The sequence below is a fragment of the Prionailurus bengalensis genome, chromosome C1 (genome assembly GCF_016509475.1).
Source record: "Prionailurus bengalensis isolate Pbe53 chromosome C1, Fcat_Pben_1.1_paternal_pri, whole genome shotgun sequence".
Lineage (NCBI taxonomy): Eukaryota > Metazoa > Chordata > Mammalia > Carnivora > Felidae > Prionailurus > Prionailurus bengalensis.
Window position 1 is genome coordinate 16,234,484 of NC_057345.1, and position 15,859 is coordinate 16,250,342.

General features: G+C 58.9%; 1 protein-coding gene and 1 long non-coding RNA gene across 3 annotated transcripts in view; one reads left to right on the plus strand and one right to left on the minus strand.

Annotated features, from left to right (window-relative positions):
• WNT4 (Wnt family member 4) overlaps positions 1-10,233 on the minus strand; it is a 28,980-nt gene extending 18,747 nt beyond the window's left edge. The window contains exon 1 of one of the 2 annotated variants that reach the window (XM_043574047.1): positions 10,081-10,233. In XM_043574047.1, the coding sequence (XP_043429982.1) occupies positions 10,081-10,157 (77 nt within the window). In that variant the 5' untranslated portion in view covers positions 10,158-10,233. The remainder of the gene's footprint in view (positions 1-10,080) is intronic. The other variant, XM_043574045.1, reaches the window with a different exon arrangement.
• Positions 25-7,898, plus strand: LOC122480069. Its single transcript, XR_006296511.1, has 2 exons — positions 25-5,712; positions 5,752-7,898. It is a non-coding gene; the product is annotated as an uncharacterized LOC122480069 (long non-coding RNA).
• Positions 10,234-15,859: the final 5,626 nt, after the last annotated feature.

A 15,859-nucleotide genomic window follows, 5' to 3' on the forward strand; every position in this document is an offset into this window, starting at 1 on the left:
ACCCCCGAGCCCCTGCCTTCATCTGGCTCAACAGCTGTCCCCTTCCGTGCAGGAGACACAGCTCCACCCCACCTCGATTCTCCTGGGTCCCAGAGTCTTGCCTGGGAAGGCCTGGCTGCCAGGACTGGACGTGCAGCTGGGAACAGGGCGGAGAGAGTGGGGACCCCGGGCATCACAGGCCCTTGCCCGCACAGCCCACTTGTTCTGGTGCCCAGCCTCATTTTACGGAGGAGCAAACTGAGGCCCCGAGAGGTGGAGGGACTCACCCAAAGTCACACAGCCAGTGAGCGAGTGGCTGGGAGCTCTGTGTCTCCTGTACCCCGGTTGTGGATCTGCCTTGTTTGACAGCCGTGGGGGCTGACACTACCCTCAGTGTCGTGTCCGGCCCATGGCCTCCTCAGGGCCCGGCACAGGTTGTGGCACATAGAAGGTGCTCAATAAATGCCTACAGCATGATGGACGGCTCCGTCCCCCTCGGCTCACCTCTTGGCAGAGTCGTCAGGGTAGGGAAGAGCGGGGGTGAGGGAGTAAAGTGGGGGCTGCTTTTGCCTTTGAGGGCTGGAGGCTGTGAGAGGCTAGAACCCAAATTTTTCTGGGGGCCTCAGGAATCCCCTCTCTGCACCCTAAGGTGGCTCGGCCTTTTCCCCGGAGACGTGTGTGCCACTTGATGACCCTGGAGCTGGGCCGGGCCCAAATGTTGGCTGCACAAGCCATTTCTCGGGGGCACAGAGAACCCGGGAGTGATCGGTATTGGCTGCCGCTGGGCTAGGTGGCCAGGCCCGTGGAGGGCCTCGACCATCTCTGCTCCTTCTCTCGTTCTGGTTGCCTTGCCCCAGTTTAGGCTTCTTCCTGCCACTGCTGAGTACAGGCTTAGCAATTTGCCACCTGCTGCTCCAGCCACCCAGGACTCTAGCCACAGCCCCGCCATCGATCGGGTTACCCCAGCAGCCCGGGCTGCCCCGGCTGCCGCTGCCAGCCAGCTCGTGCCCCCATCTTCTCCAACGGGGGCTGCGGGTCCCACAGGCCCCTCCCAGGAGGCCCTCCCCGCCGGCCCGTGCCGAAGCCTGCGAGGCTGGAGGGCCCTGGCCCTGCCAGGGAGATCAGATCCTCTCGGCCACCTGCTGTTTTCATTAGAAACTAAAATTAGCTGGGCTTGTCCCAAGCTTTTCCAGGTTTGCTTGCTTTTTAAAAAAAATATACAAATTCCTAGAGAAAAATCCGCACCTCTGCGCCTCCTCTCAGCTCTTACCCTGCGCGTCAAGAGGAGAGGAGACGGGAAATAGCTGGAGTGTTTGGGAGGCCAAGCAGATCAGTGTCGTGGGTCCTGGCCCCGCGGGTATCCAGGTGGGGGCTGGGACGCCAGCCCAGGCCTCTCTGCCCCCTCCCTCTGGCCTCCCTGCCTGCCTGGGCCACATTTAGAGCCTCCTCAGGAGTGGCAGTGCCTGGGACACCAGGGAGGAAGGAGGCCAAGCAGGCGGGAGGAGGAGCCGGAAGGAACCGGAGTGCCTGCCGAACAGTGAGCCGCCTGGGGAGACACGGCCGCGTGAAGGCAAGCATGCCACGGGTCCCACCCAGGACCACGTTCTCTCCGGGGGTGGCCAGCACCTGGCTCCCCGGGTCCCCATCACGCCCCTCAGCTGTTCTCGGGCCTCCGGATGTTTCTGCACCCACGGTCTCCGAATCCCGAGGCCCTGTCCTGGAGACCTATCATTTCGCACGGCCCACAGGGTGGCACACGGTGCGAGAGAGATGGCAGACTGGGTCAGAATCCCAGCTCTGTGTTCCCGGAGGCAAGTTAGCGAGCATCTCTGAACCTCAGTGTCTTCATCTGTAGAATGGGGAGAATAATAGTTCTCACCTCAAGAGACGTCAACGGATTAAATGTTCACATAGTAGCCACTGCTCCCCGGATGGCAACATTACCAAGTCCTATTGATCGTCACTGTGGTCATTAAGGTGTTTACCGTCATCACCTTCATCATCACTGCCACCTCAAAGCCCCCGCGCAGTCCCTCGAGCTGGGCCCTCTGCTGGACCGCAGAACAGTCCTGTTCACTGGTCTTCTTTTGCTCGGCTCTTTTAGACGGGGGTTCACCAGCCTGAGGGAAAGACACACCCCCACTGGGAAGGGCGGACACTTCGGCCTCCATCCCCACCGCAGAGCTTGGACACAGCTTGCTCCGATGGAGCACGCAGAGCTGAAGGATGCTTGCCGGTGACCTGGGCCCACTGGTCGGACCCTCCAGGGACCAGGGGTCCAACAGGTGGGACACAAGTGGGTGCTTTAGGAGATCAGAGGCTGGGGCACCGCGGTGAGGGGGCTAGGGACAGGGGGGTCCAGTGCAGGCTCAGTGTGTCTGGGGGACTTGGGAGCCCTTTGCGGGACAAGATTGACAGGAAGGGAGGGACCTCATGTCCCCTGTCACCTGTGCTCTTCAAACAACAGCCACATGCTTTAACATATCCTTAGTGCAGCCACGCAGGGTTGGCCAGGACGGTATGATCGCCCTCCATTTTACAGATGAGGTTCCGGGAGGCATGTGTTCAAGGCCATGCAGCCAGTCAGGGCTGGGCAGCATTTGAACACAGGTCATTCTGGCTCCTAAGCCTGGGTTGGCTGATCAGGCTCCAAAGATGGCGTAGGGTAGTGACAATGATTTGAGGAAGGTGGCTTCATTCTTCCATTGCTGAGACCATCTGCGGTCCCAGGGCTTTTGGGGACCACAGCAAAGGCGTCTGCTCTGCTTTTAGGAACAAAGGATACTGGGGAGGGAAGTGTCTCAGTGTGGGCAGCCTGGACGGCTTCTGGGGCCATGGATGGGGCTGCTGCTACTGGCCTGAAAGTCCTGGAGGGGCAGCCAGTAAGGAGGGGTCAGCCTTGGAGACACAGTGGTTGTAGGGGTGGTGGGCACAGCCTCCCCTCCACCTTCTCCCCGGCCTTGGCAGAACTCTGGAGTCCTCGGTGCCCAGGTCAAGTTCTCTTTGTCCCAAGTGCCTTTCCTCAGCTTGGGGGGGGGGGGTGATGATGACCTTTCCTGGAGCCCAAGCCCCTACTCCTGTACCTCGGGGCACTATTCCCCCTCCTCCTGTCTCCTGGGACCCCTCGCTTCCTTTGCTCTCCATCCTCAGAAGCCTCAGCAGCCCCTGTTTTTGTCTTTTCACTTCCCAGTTTCCATTGCTTTCCCGCACCTGGTAGTCCAGCTCCTACATTTCATTCCTGAGGGCTTCCTGAGTGGGAGCCCCCCTCCCACTCACCATCTCACAGTATTTGTTCCTGGGGAGCCGGTGGCTGACTCAGGGCCGGCAAGTAGCCACTCAGACCTTAGCTGGATGGCCCCAGAGCTGCACCAGAAGGTAGGAATTTTCCTTCTCTCTGCAAGGCAGGTGTGATTGTGGGGGTGAGTGGGCATCAAAGTTAGGGCACTTCCTGACCTTGCCTTGCCTCCCGTTTGCCAGAAGAGAGCTTCTCCCTTGCAAAGACCCACCCGACGCTTGTCCCCCAAGTGCCTCTCTCGCCTTTGTAGCCACTGAAGCGTTCATCCTCTCCAGCTCGGCTGAGGGAGCCCAGGGGGTGGGAGCGAGGAGGGGTGGCTGAAACCCCAGCTGAGCTGTCCAGGGCAGGAGCTGGCTTCCTAGAGTGGGGCTCATGCTCTGGTGGCTCCAGGCTGCTAGTGAGTTCCTGGGCTTTGGCAGATCCCTTCTGAAGGCACCGTTTCCAGGAGAGCCTGTGGCCAAACCCGCGCCCCCATCCCAACAAGGCAGCTAGGATAACTTTGGTTCCTTCCTCGCTCCAGTCGCTCATAACCTCCCATAGAGGATGACAGGCTAGGGTGTGGGGCTGCAGGGAAAGTCCTGGGAAGACAGTCAGGAGACCTGGGATGCAGTTCCACCTCTATCACTAAGGTGCTCTGTGGCCCCAAGAGCCCACCACAGTGCCTGGTGGGGCGAGTCTTGACAAGCAAGCATTTGCCATGACTGAATGGGGCTTTCCAGGCATGCCCCTGCTCGGAGGTTCAGGGTCCCTGCAAGGGTTGAATGGGTAATCTCCCGGGACCCTTCAAATTCTGATGGCCGTGACTTGGCCCTCGATTCCCTGGCGTGCCAGGACCGCCAGGACCCCGACTCGAGAGGAATGCCCTGCTGTTACCAGCCCTTGAGGAAGAGTTCCTGGAACCCAGTCCTGCCATGATAGGTCCCGTGTGTGAACGGAGTGAGAAATAGGGTCTGAAAGAACCATCCAGGAGTCACAGCAGGAAGAGGCCCCTGGAGTCTCAGCAGAAATTTCCCGCTGCTTCTAATGGGCCTCTCCAAAGTTCCCTTGTGAGCTGTGAGCTGCTAGCTGTTGGGAGGTTCCTTCCCTCCTTGAGCACATGCCTCCCTCCTCCTCCCCACCTTCCTCCCCTCTCTGCTCAGACCAGGTCCCCTCCACGGTGGGTTTGTGACTTGGTCAGGGGAACTTTTAGAACGTAGTTTGGTTTAAAGTTTGCCAGGAGATGGGGGAGGTGGGGAGGGGCTTGGATGGGGAAAGGGGGAGCTGGTGGGGGTCACAGCAGGGAGCGAGCCTTCCCCTGGTTTTGGCTGGATCACAGAAGACGCAGTTCAGGACTCAGAGATAAAACCTGGCAACTCCTGAGGCCATCTGGACCGCAACCATGGGGTCGCGGCTTTGCCTTCCAGCTGAGTTTGCTGAGCAAACGGCAGCGGCTCTGGCAAGCTGGTTTGCAGTGGGGGTGACTGGAGGGGCCGGAGGGGCAGCTGTCACCCCCGTCCGTGGCTCCCTGGCCAACCCTGTGCCCAGTTGGCTCAGGCCAAGCCCTTCTTCCCAGAGGGAAGAACAAGAAAAGGAGGCTTGTCGTAAATGCTCAGCTTTGCAAACGCACCCACAGGGCCCGAGTTGGGCGAGTTTCAACAGGTTTGGGGAACACTGTCTTGTCAGATGCTTGCTGAGTTGCTCAATTGCTAATCCCAGGCTGAGGGAAGAAAGTCAAGCCATAGCAGACAGCTGGGTGATGACTGCCGCCTGAGTAAACCCCTCAGGCAGAGCCTGGTCTCCGGGCTCTGCCACGGAGGGTGAGGGGGAGAAAGGGCTTAGGCAGGATCTGGGGGGGGGTGGGGGGTGCACCCTGGCAGGGGAGCTACAGGGGCCAGAGTAGCAGATCTGCTGGGTGACAGACAGCCACACTCCCTGACACTCACGTTGGCCCATTTTAGCATCACCTGAGACTCAGGGGATTACAGTGGAGCTTCCCTCCTACTCGAGGTCTCTAAGATCGGGCACCATTTAACAAAAACTTACAGCCCTCTGGAGCGAACAAGCCTTTCCCCTTTTCACCCATCAGATATTGACTGAGCACCTAAGCACACTTGACATTCAGGTTTTATAGCCTCGTAGAAGTACAAAGCCACCCTACTGGACTGTAGTTACATACAGTACGAAACTGTCCTATAGGCAGGGGGATAAAAACCAGGAGATGGGGACATGCGAGAGCACGTCAAGCTCAAGTCCTGATTCTGATTTGCAGAATGTCCTTGGGGAAGCAGCTACACCTCTGGGCCTCTGAAGCGAGATTGAAAAGAATACAGACCCCTTGTTCCAAAAGTGGGGAGGGAGAGGTTACATGGTTCTAATAGGGTCATGGGTGTGAAAGTGCTTCATAAACCACTGATTCTCAATGGGGGGTAATCTTGCCCCCCAAGGGGACATTTGGCCATGTCTAGAGCACCTGGGGATATGCTACTGGCATCTAGTAGGAGAAGCCAGGGATGCTGCTGAACATCATACAACGCACAAGACGGGTCCAAAATATCAACGGTGCAGTTTGGGAAATCCTGGCATAAACTATAAAGGGCTGTGGATGCGTGAGTGATTGATGGGACGCCCAGAGTCAGGGGAGGAGCACCAAGGAAGGGGGTTTACTATCTAGAAGGGAGGGAGGGATCCTTTATAGCTGGGGATCGGGAGGCTCTTCTTGGGGGAGATGTGCCACACACCTTCACCTGTGGGACTGGCTCTGCCCACACCTGGCCCAGCGAGTTGCACCCAGAGTGTCAGGCCTTAGTCTGCTCATGGTCAAGGAGGTCACCGGCTGTGGCCCCCCCTTGCTGGGCAAATAGGCATACGGGAGCTTGGACCAGAGATGCACACCTGTGGGGAGTCAGATGCAGTGAGGGTGAGATGCTTCCCCCAGCCGCCCTGAAGGGCGCTCCCAGACACAACTCCTCTGGCCACCAGGATTTGCCTGTGAGCCGGGCCGGACCTCCCTGGCTTTGTGAGGCTCTTGCAGGAGCCCTGGTTGAAGAGCAGGGAGGCGGCAGCCGATGATCCTACCTGTGTGACCCGTGTAAGAGCACAGGATCCTGACAGAGCAGTCTGGGGTAAACAGGGCTTGCGAGCAGCAGGCTGAAGGCTCATTCTCTCCATCGTCCCTATAAACAAGGACACGACTCCCCCATCGCACCAACAGCCGCCCTCCACCTCCAGCAGCAGCCATGCCGGCCATTCCCAGCGCAAGCGTGCCTGGCACTGCGCTCGGTGTGCTATGTGCACGAGCTCACACTTGCCTCACTACCGTCCAAGAGTGGGTGCCACTTATATACAGATGAGGAACTTGAGGTTAAGTAACCTGTCTGTCATCACTCAGCCGGTCAGCGGCAGACCTGGGATGGACCTGCGGGCTGTCTTGGAGACCTGGTTCTTAGCCACTCTGTTGGACTATCTCTGAGTGTGGAACGGCCCCCCCTACCCTCATCTGGTGGGCCTCTGCTGGGGCCCCAGCCCGGTGCACCACTGCCCTTCCTTCAGGAAATCCACAATAACGAAGCCCTCGCCAAGCTATTCCCTGACTCTTCCCAGTACTTTCATTTGGAGTTCAGAGCTATCCGCCGAGGACTGTGGCCCAGAGGGCAGGAGAGGCCCACCCAGAACCAGCCAGCTTGGGAGGCAGAGCCGGGACTGGAACCCCGGACTCTCAACTCCCAGCACGCCCAGTGTCAGAGGGAACTTTCAGGGCCGTTTCTGAGCCCATCTTTCAGAGACAGAGCCAGGCCTTTCGCCGACGGACTGTTTTCATCTATCCATCCCTCCCTCGGTGGTGGGAGCTGCCACAAGCTGCCGGCTCGCCCGGGGTGCCAGACATGAGTCTGATCGGCAGCTTTCAGCTTCTCTGGGCTTGCCCGGGCCTCAGGCTGGGGAGCCCTCCCAGCTCCAGGCTCCGTCCTGCCCGACAGCTGCACGCAGTGGGACACCTGGCCTCCCCGGCAGGCCACCGCCCTTCTGAGACAACAGACAGCATCGTCTCTCGCAACCGGCCGGCCAGCCAGCCGACCCTGGACTAAAGCCTGACTCCAGGTACTTGAACGGGAACGGACACCAGGCTTTGCCCCTCTGAGAACATTGCCAGCCGCCCTCTGGGGACCAGACCTCCACTGTGACTCACACTTGAAAAAAATAGTGCCAGCCACCCTGCCTGGGTGGACATCTGCCTGCCCACAGCTCTTCCTTCTAAAGGCAGCTTTTGGGTCAGGTGCCCCTGCCATTTACTAACTAGGTGACTTTGGGCAGTGACCTCTGTGATCCCCAGTCTTCCCATCTGTGGAACGAGATTCAGATGTTGTCAGGATTTAGATAATGCGCTGGGAGCTATTACAATACTGATTACTTCTATTGTCGTGACTCTGCCACCTCCAGGCCAAGTCCCCTCTGTGACTGCTCCAGCTCGCACCGAACCTTTGCTCTGATGGCACTAGCATGCACGCTGCCCCACCCATTCGTGTTTTTGCTTCTGTCCCGTCTTTCTAGACCCCAAGGTCCTTGGAGACCAGGCTGTGAGTGGGCTCAGTCCCTGTCTCAGGGATGGAGGTTGATAAATACAAGACGAATGACCCCGTCTTGGAATGTGCCCAGAGATCTCTTCTCCATCACTGCCCCTCTGGTTTGGTAGGGGTCCCGGGAAGCCCCTTATGCTTTCCGTCTTGGGCTGTGCAGAGACCCTTGGCTCAGAGCCCGGGGTGGAGCAGGAGCGAGCTGGGTCATCCAGAGACCTGCTTCGTGGCAACCTGAGCCATCACCACCGCAGAGAACAGGTTTGCCAACCTCTCTTCTCCCTCCAGGCCGCCCCTCCTCACCCTGCCCCCCTCTCGGGAGTTGTTGGAATTCCCCCATGGTTTTGCGCGACCCAAAGCTGGGACTGCCTCCCTGGCTGGGATTTGGGGTTTGGACGTGGCTGAGCGTGGCTGGTGACACCACCTGGGCCACACTGGCTCAACCTTGGGACGGCTTCAGGGAAGGGGTATGTCGAGGCCTGGGAAGCAGCGCCTGGGTTCAGTTCTCTGAGCTTGGGCCAGCAGCTTCCCCTCCCGGGGCCTCAGTTTCCTCATCTGTGAAAGGAGCTCAAACACTGGATGCTCTTGAGGGACTTTTCCCTATGGATGCTGCTCTCTTCCCTGAAGGCCTGGGTCCGATTCTGGAACTGCCACTTTGTTGTCCTCCTCTTCGTAGCCCTTGGCACTGGGTGGGCCAGCCCCAGGTCTTGTTCTTCTGATGCTCACGCTCACTTTGGAGACCCTGGCTCTGAGCCCCTGCTTTCAAGGGTCAGCTCTGGGGACCCCAGAATCCCCGGTTCCAAATCAGCTTCCCTCCTCCTCGTCTCTGCGACCTAGTCCCCACTCAGGAGGCTGGCCCGCGGCGGGGGGGGGGGGGGGGGGGAACGGGAGGAGGTGAGAGTGCCCTGGTTCCTGTAGCTTTGCCACTGCCCCTGAAGTGTTAATCAAATTAAGTCTCCAAGAAAAACAAAAGCTGTGCGGCCACTTCGGGCTGCCTTGGAGTCGCTCGCTCTCCCAACAGCTGGGAGAATTCCACATCACCTCGGTCCCCCAAGCCCTGGGTGGCTCTGACCCCAGCGAACACACTCCTTCCAGCCTGCAGGGCTCCGGCTGGCCGCAATGACCTCATAGCAACAGCCATTGGACACTCGGGGCAATTTCATGGGAGATATTTGTTCTTTAGTCTTGATGCAGAGGGAATTTTTTCCTCTCCCGCTGTCTCCATGGAAACCCCAGCTACACTGTTGGCCATCCCCCTTCCCACCTCATGCTTTTCAGATCAATATTGGAGCTTGGCTCCCCACTGGCTGCCCACAGCCCATGGGGGCAGAGCTCTGGGCAGAAGGAACCGGGGCCAGAGTTAAGCCTGGGGCCAGGGGAACCGTCACTGATGGGGGGATGAAGAAGGGCTCCGGAGTCTTCTCCCTTCCCTGTTCATCTACTCACCAAAGCTCATCCCTTTAGAACCCCCGCCTCCTCCACCTGAGACCCCTCAGTGAGCCCTCTGTCCCTTCCCAGGGAGTCACCTGAGCCAGGCCCAGCAACAGAGAAACAGGCCACCAGCGGTCACCCCCCGCCACCCTCCTCCTTAGGTAGAAACACAGAGAGGTGCTGGGCTGTTGTCTTCTTCAAGGGCTGGACGGAGTTTCTTCCTGCCCCAGGGAGGAAAAGGCCGGCCACCTCCAGCCGCAGGCTCTCTGAGGCTGGGTGTCCCGGTCCCTTCCCTCTTTCTACCCCTGGCTCCCGCCCCCCCCAAGCAGAAACAGGTCCCTGCACGCCTCCAGCCCAGCCCGCAGCTCGGCGCAGCTCGGCGCGGGGAGCTCGCTCCTGGACTGCTCGGGATTAACCTGCTATTAGGACCCAGACTCCTACCCCGTAATGGGCTTCCCCGGCGACCTGTCAGCCGAGCCCGGTCTGCGCTCGGAGCCGGGCGCCCCACCCCGGCCGCCGCCCGGCGCTCGTACCCTCGCGCTCTCGGGCGCCCCAGGCCGCCTATGGGTGCGGATGCCGCCACCACCCCTGCCGCCTCTGGGCTGGGAGCCGCACCCGGGCAGGAGCGGTGCCCAGAGGGAGGCCCAGGCGGCGGCGGCGGCGGCGGCGGCGGCAGCGGAGAGGGCGAGCGAGCCTCGCGTCCCGCGGCCGAGACACCTGCCGGGCGCCCCCGCGCCCGCTGCCCCGCGCCGCCTGGCACCGGCCGCTGCCCCCGGGGCCTGCCCCGCCCCGCCCCGCCCGGCCCAGCCGGGTCCCGGCCCGACTTACAGCCAGTTGCTCGCGGCGGCCGAGAAGACAGCGAAGACCAGGAGGCGCAGCGAACGCAGGCACGAGCGGGGACTCATGGTGCCGCCGCGGGCGCCCGGCCCCGGGCAGCGGCTGCGGCCGCGGGGGGCCTCCCGTCGGGGCGGCAGGTGGGCGCCCCGCGGGCGGGCTGGGGCGCGGCGCCGGGGCGCGGGCCGGGGCGCGCGCGGCGGGGCTCTGCCTCCGTGCCTGCCGTCAGCCCTGCCGGCTGCTGCGCCCGCTGCCCGGCGCGGACCAGACTGTCAGCGCCGCCCCAGAGCCGGGATGCGGCGGCGGCGGCGGCGGCGGCGGCGGCGGCGGCGGCGGCGGAGGCGGGCGGGCGGGCGGGCGGCCGGGGGGGCGGGCCAGGGGCGGGCCGAGGATGGGGTTACCTGGGCGGGCCCAGCGGCCCGGGACACCCCCCCCCGGGGGCGGGCCGGAGCGGCGGCGGCGGCGGCCGCCCTGGCCCGCGGGACTGGGCTTCTCCGGGGGCCTCCCCGGCCGGGCGCCCCCGGAGGACTTAAGGCCGGAGCCCGCTCCGGGCACGGCTGGCTGCGCGCCGCCTAGCGCGGCCGGGCTAGAGGCGCGGCGACCCAGCTGCCCGGTCCCAGCCCCGGCCTTGGGGACAGGCGGGCACAGCTCCCCCAGCCCGCCGCTTCGGGCACTGCAGCACCGCCCTGGCCGCCCCGCCTCGCCCCTCGCCGGCGCCTCGGAGCCCGACCCCAGCCCGAGCGCGGCGGACCGACCCGAGCGCGGCGGCCCCTGGCGCGCACCCAGCCGCTTGCGCTCCGGGCGCCCGGGGCTGCGCACCCGGGAGTCCGGAGCCACCCGGCCGCCCCCCGCCAGGCCCCTCCCCGCCTCCCGGCCGGCTCGTCCTCTGGCCCAGCCTTTCCCTGGCGCTCACCTCCCTCCAGCCTTCCGGGAGCTGGACGGGGCCTCTCGAGCTTCGGGCAGCTTGCGACAGTGGCCGGAGACTGCGGGAATCCGAAACCTCGTTTCTGGCTAGCCTCAAGTTCTGGGCGCGCCCTAAGCGGCAGGGTCTTGACCAAGCCCCTTAACCTCTGTGGGCCTCTGTTTTCTCACCCGAAAAAGAAGGGTGAAGAGAAGATCGTGAGAGAAGAGCTGGAGACTGCGAGGATAGGACAAACTCGGGGTGGGGGGTGGGGGGTGGGTGTCTCTCTTTAGCACACTCGCCAAGTCTTGCTTTGCACTTTGGTTTTCTGTGCGCTTGTTTGATTCATCCTCTCCTATCTGGCAGATTCAGACAGCTCAGTGCCCGGCACAGCGTGGGTGGCTGAAGCGTTGGTGGAATGAATGAATGAAGGGGCATGGGCTGCAGCCTGTACCTTGCTGGGGCAGAGTGCTCAGTTCTACAGCACGCTAACTCGTAAGCCTTACTCGCCCATCTCTACCTCATGCCCTCCCTAGGTCTCACATCTGATTCTGTGTCCCTCACCCTGCCTCAGCTTGCGTCCCACGGTTACTGAGAGCTGGGGGGACTTCTTGTCTAAATGGGAGAACCAAGGCCCAGAGAAAAATCACATCGCTAGGAGCTGGGGACAGAGCCACAGACCAGGCCTACGCCCTCCCCTCTGACCCTGTGCTCTTACTGTTTTCGGAGCGTGAGGCTTGCTGTCACGCGGATGGTCCTGTTTGGATGCTGGGACTGGTGCCCTCCACTCCATGGAGTCTCTGGGGCTCAGCACGAGGATGGGCTCGGTAAACATTTGGTGCTGAGAGTAGGCAGAAGGTGGCGGGGATTTGTGGGGCTGAGCAGGAGTACAGATGAAGGCTCACGTACCATATGTCTAAATATTTGCAAGTTATAAATCAAGCTAACAAAACGTGAAATAAAATATGTCCTATTCTCCTACCTTGACAAGTACACTTCCCTAGCAACCTGGAAGGCCAGCTTTGAATGGCGAATTCTCAGACTCCTCGGACCCTGTGAGGGGCACGGTGGTACAGGGAGAGGAGACCCCTTCTTTCCCACATCTGCCTTTGGTCTGCCCCGCACATGTGAACAGCTCGGCCTGCACGTGCAAGCCCAGGCCACACCTCCTCTCCCTGCAGAGAGCTGCTCCTTGGCCACCCCTCAGGCCCAGGGGGCTGGGTGTGCCTGTGGTGGGGGTCTGTCCTCACGGGGTGGACCTGGGGAAGAGACCCACCCAGGTGCTGGGGTGGGCTTGGGGCTGTCGGGGCAGGGAATCCCAGAGGCCTGGGTACCTAGAGTATGATCTAGAGAAGGGGGCACAGGCTCCAAGTGGGCATATTCTTTGGGCCCCTGATCTCTTCTCCCTGTGATGAGAGCTTGGCCGGAGGACCAGAGTTTCAGGGTCCCAGAGCAGGATCTGCTCTTACCTAAGGGCGGAACTGAATTACTGAACCATGTTGAGCCAACAGAAGTGCTTCCTGAAGTCTCAGCGTGGTAGGGTGGGAAATAGGAATAAGTAATTATCGCTGGGGTGCCTGGGGGGCTCAGTCGGCTAAGTGTCTGCCTCTTGATCTCCGCTCAGGTCGTGATCTCACGATTCGTGAGACTGAGCCTTGTGTCAGTCTCTGTGCTGAGGGCACAGAGCCTGCTTGGGATTTTCTCTCTCTCCCTCTTTCTCTGCCCCTTACCTGCACACACACACTCTCTCTCCCTCTCTCAAATAAATAAACATTAAAAAGAATAATTATTGTTCTATAAACAGCAACAGACAAACTATTTTAGGGTGGTCATATGTATTCCTTCCAAGCCCAGACCTTTTTAAGAGTGCTCAAGACTCTAACAGGAAGCAGGACCGTGCCTGGCAAACTAGAATGCCTTGTTCTGCTAAAATGTTGAGTGCTCATCTACCTCATCGTTCTAAGTGCTTTACACGGTGTCACTTGTTCAATCCTTAGAGCAAATCTAGGGAGTAGGTGCTGCTATTGCCCCATTTTACAGGTGAGGAAATGGCAGTTAGAGAAGTAAATGACCTGCCCAAGGAAAGTGGTGGACCCGGGGCTCCAGAGCCATGTCGTGTGCCTGGGCTCAGGTGTTTGGGCTTGAGTCTCTGTCCTGCAGCGCATGCCCCCTGACCGTTGGGGGAGTGGCTGGCACCCCCCAGTGTCTGTGTCTGTCAGGTGGGGACAACATTTACCCGCCTCACCTTCTCCTGGGGCTGCCGGGAGACGCGCACGAAGCAGTGAGTGTGAGTCCTAGGAGCTGGAAGGAGCTGAGCCGGGGAGGGTGGGAACGGAGGCCCGTGGCCAGAAAGGCCCGCCCTGACTGTGATAAGGGAGAGGAGGAGTCCTCTGGTCTGAGTCAGTGGAAAGTCTTAATGTGAAAGTCTCTTTGAGGAAATGCTCTTCTAACTTTTAAGAACAGCCCAGTGGTGAGGATTTACATACAAGTGACTGAGAAAGTTCAATCATCAATATAGCTCTTTCATGTGTAATCGCACGTGATAATAATAGTGAACATGTATCTGGTGCTTCTGATATGACAGCCACTGTGCCACAGAAGCTTTGCTTATAGTAGTAACTCATTTAATTCTGGCCACAGCCTTGGGTGTAGAAACCGCTATTCCCATTTATGGGTGGTGAGGCCCAGGGGCTGCCTAAAGTGCTTTAAGATGTATCAACAACCCTATGACGGAGGCACTCTTGTGTTACATATGGAGAAACCAAGGCACAGAGGGATCCGACGGACTCCCTACAGTTCCACGGTTAGGAAGTGGCACAGCCAGGGTTTGGACCCAGGTGATCTGGGGACGGAATCGCCCACTGACTACACCTTAGGCGTTTCCTTTTCTTTGGTTGAAGAGAACAATTCTTTAACTCTCCATGTGGTCCGGTTTTGGAGTGAGTTATCTTTCCTTACTAGAAAATTCACCAAGGAAGGGAAACCTGGCCAAGTTTTTAATCAGAAAGAATCACATACAGCACGTCTAAAGTATTGCCAGGTCTCGGTGAATGGGTCTGAAGCAACGTGGTTGGCTGTTCTCCAGCCCGATCTTAGAAGCATCCAGTAACAGAGTGTCTGGTCAACAGGTGAGTAGGATTTCCAGTCCAGCTCCCCAGATTTTCGAGGTGGAAAAACTGAGGACCTCGTCTTGGGGTCTAGGACATTTTTAAACCTATGCATGCATTGATCAGGGAGGTAAAAAGCAGAGGGTTCCTCTGCTGACCCCATGGCCTGCACCAGCTCGAGCTTGGCTAGACGGATCTACACAGCTGTCTCCTCTGAGCTGTCCACATGGTGCCCTGACCAAGAAGGGGCAGGATACCTGATCAGTCTCAGCCAGCCACGCGCGTCTGTGGGGCCCCCGGCACCTCCCTGCCCCTCTCTGGGCCTGCCATTTGCTCCCTAAATTCCCTTCTAGGAATCTAGAGAGGGGGTAAAATGGACCGTCAGGTTCTCGGGAAGCCTGTATGTGCTCCCAGCCCTGCCAGATCTCTTCCCCAATCCGAGCCTCAGTTTCTTCATCTGTGCAGTGGGAGTCATAAGAGATCCTGTGAAGAATCAATGGGACGTGTGTGAGGAATTCTAAGCCTGGGGCTCAGCTTCACTGAGGGTCGAGTAAGGCGCTTCATCCTGCTCCCTGGTTTAAGCCCAAAGACACACTCGAATGATCTGCAGGTGTTTTGCTTGGTCCGCCACTGGGACCAAGTGTATGTAATCTGTTGACAACATGTCGAGATTGGGAGGTTTCATAGATTGGGATCCCCAGCTTCTCTTGAAAAGTGGGGAGGTTTGGCAACAGGGGTACCCACATTCTCTGGTGAAGAAGGGTGACCTTTGTACATCTTTAATGGCTCATTCATGTCCCTGCAACCCCCTACGTAGTGCATTGAATCCTTATTAACACCCTTATTTGGCCAGCGAGGAAATAGAGGCTCAAGAGAGTTGGGATGAGTTACCAAGGTCACGGTGTTAGACGATGATACAGCCAGGACTCCCAGTGAGGACCTCTGTCACTTTCCTCTTTGGGGCTCTCTTTCCACCCCAGCCAAGCTCTGGGCCTACAGAGAAACCCTAGTTATGACCTGATAGAAGGACTTAGGCATGTGGTGTCAATGCCTATGCGTCCCACCCTTTATCTTCAGACCCCTGGGGCTGTGGAGTTAGGGTCGGGGTCCAGGAATCAATGTGCACACCTAGAATTCTGGGAATAAACCTCTCTTGCTCTTCCTTCTAGCAAGATGATCGTAGCTTAACATTTTTATTTATTATGAAAATGTTCAAATATATACAATGGAAGAAAGTAATAGTATAGTAAACCCCCAGGTATGCATCATCCAGATTCAACAATTACCAAAACTTGGTTCCATTTGCTTCATCTACTCTTTTTTTGTTTCTCTTTTTCTTTACCGAGTTATTTCAAAACACATTGCAGCTACCTTATCGAGTCACCTGAACACCTCAGTGTAGGTCTCTAAAGCCAGCGGCGTGCTGGGGCCGGCTGGTTCTGGCTGCTCAGAGCCGATCGTGGGCATCTCTTTTCAATTCCGCGTTCCGTGATGTCATGCCGGTAGCCTGAAATCTGCCACGTGGGAGATCCACACCCCAGAAATCAGCAAACACTACAAAACAGGGCTCCCCTACAATTCTCCACCCCAGAGAGTCGGCGGTTCAACATTTATCAGTGCGCCGCTGTTGGAAACACATGGACGTTTAAAAAAATTTTTTTATGTTTATTTTTCAGAGAGAGAGACAGAGACAAAGAAAGAGAATGAGTGGGAGAGGGGCAGAGAGCGAGGGAGATAGAGAATCCAGAGCAGGCTCCATACTGTC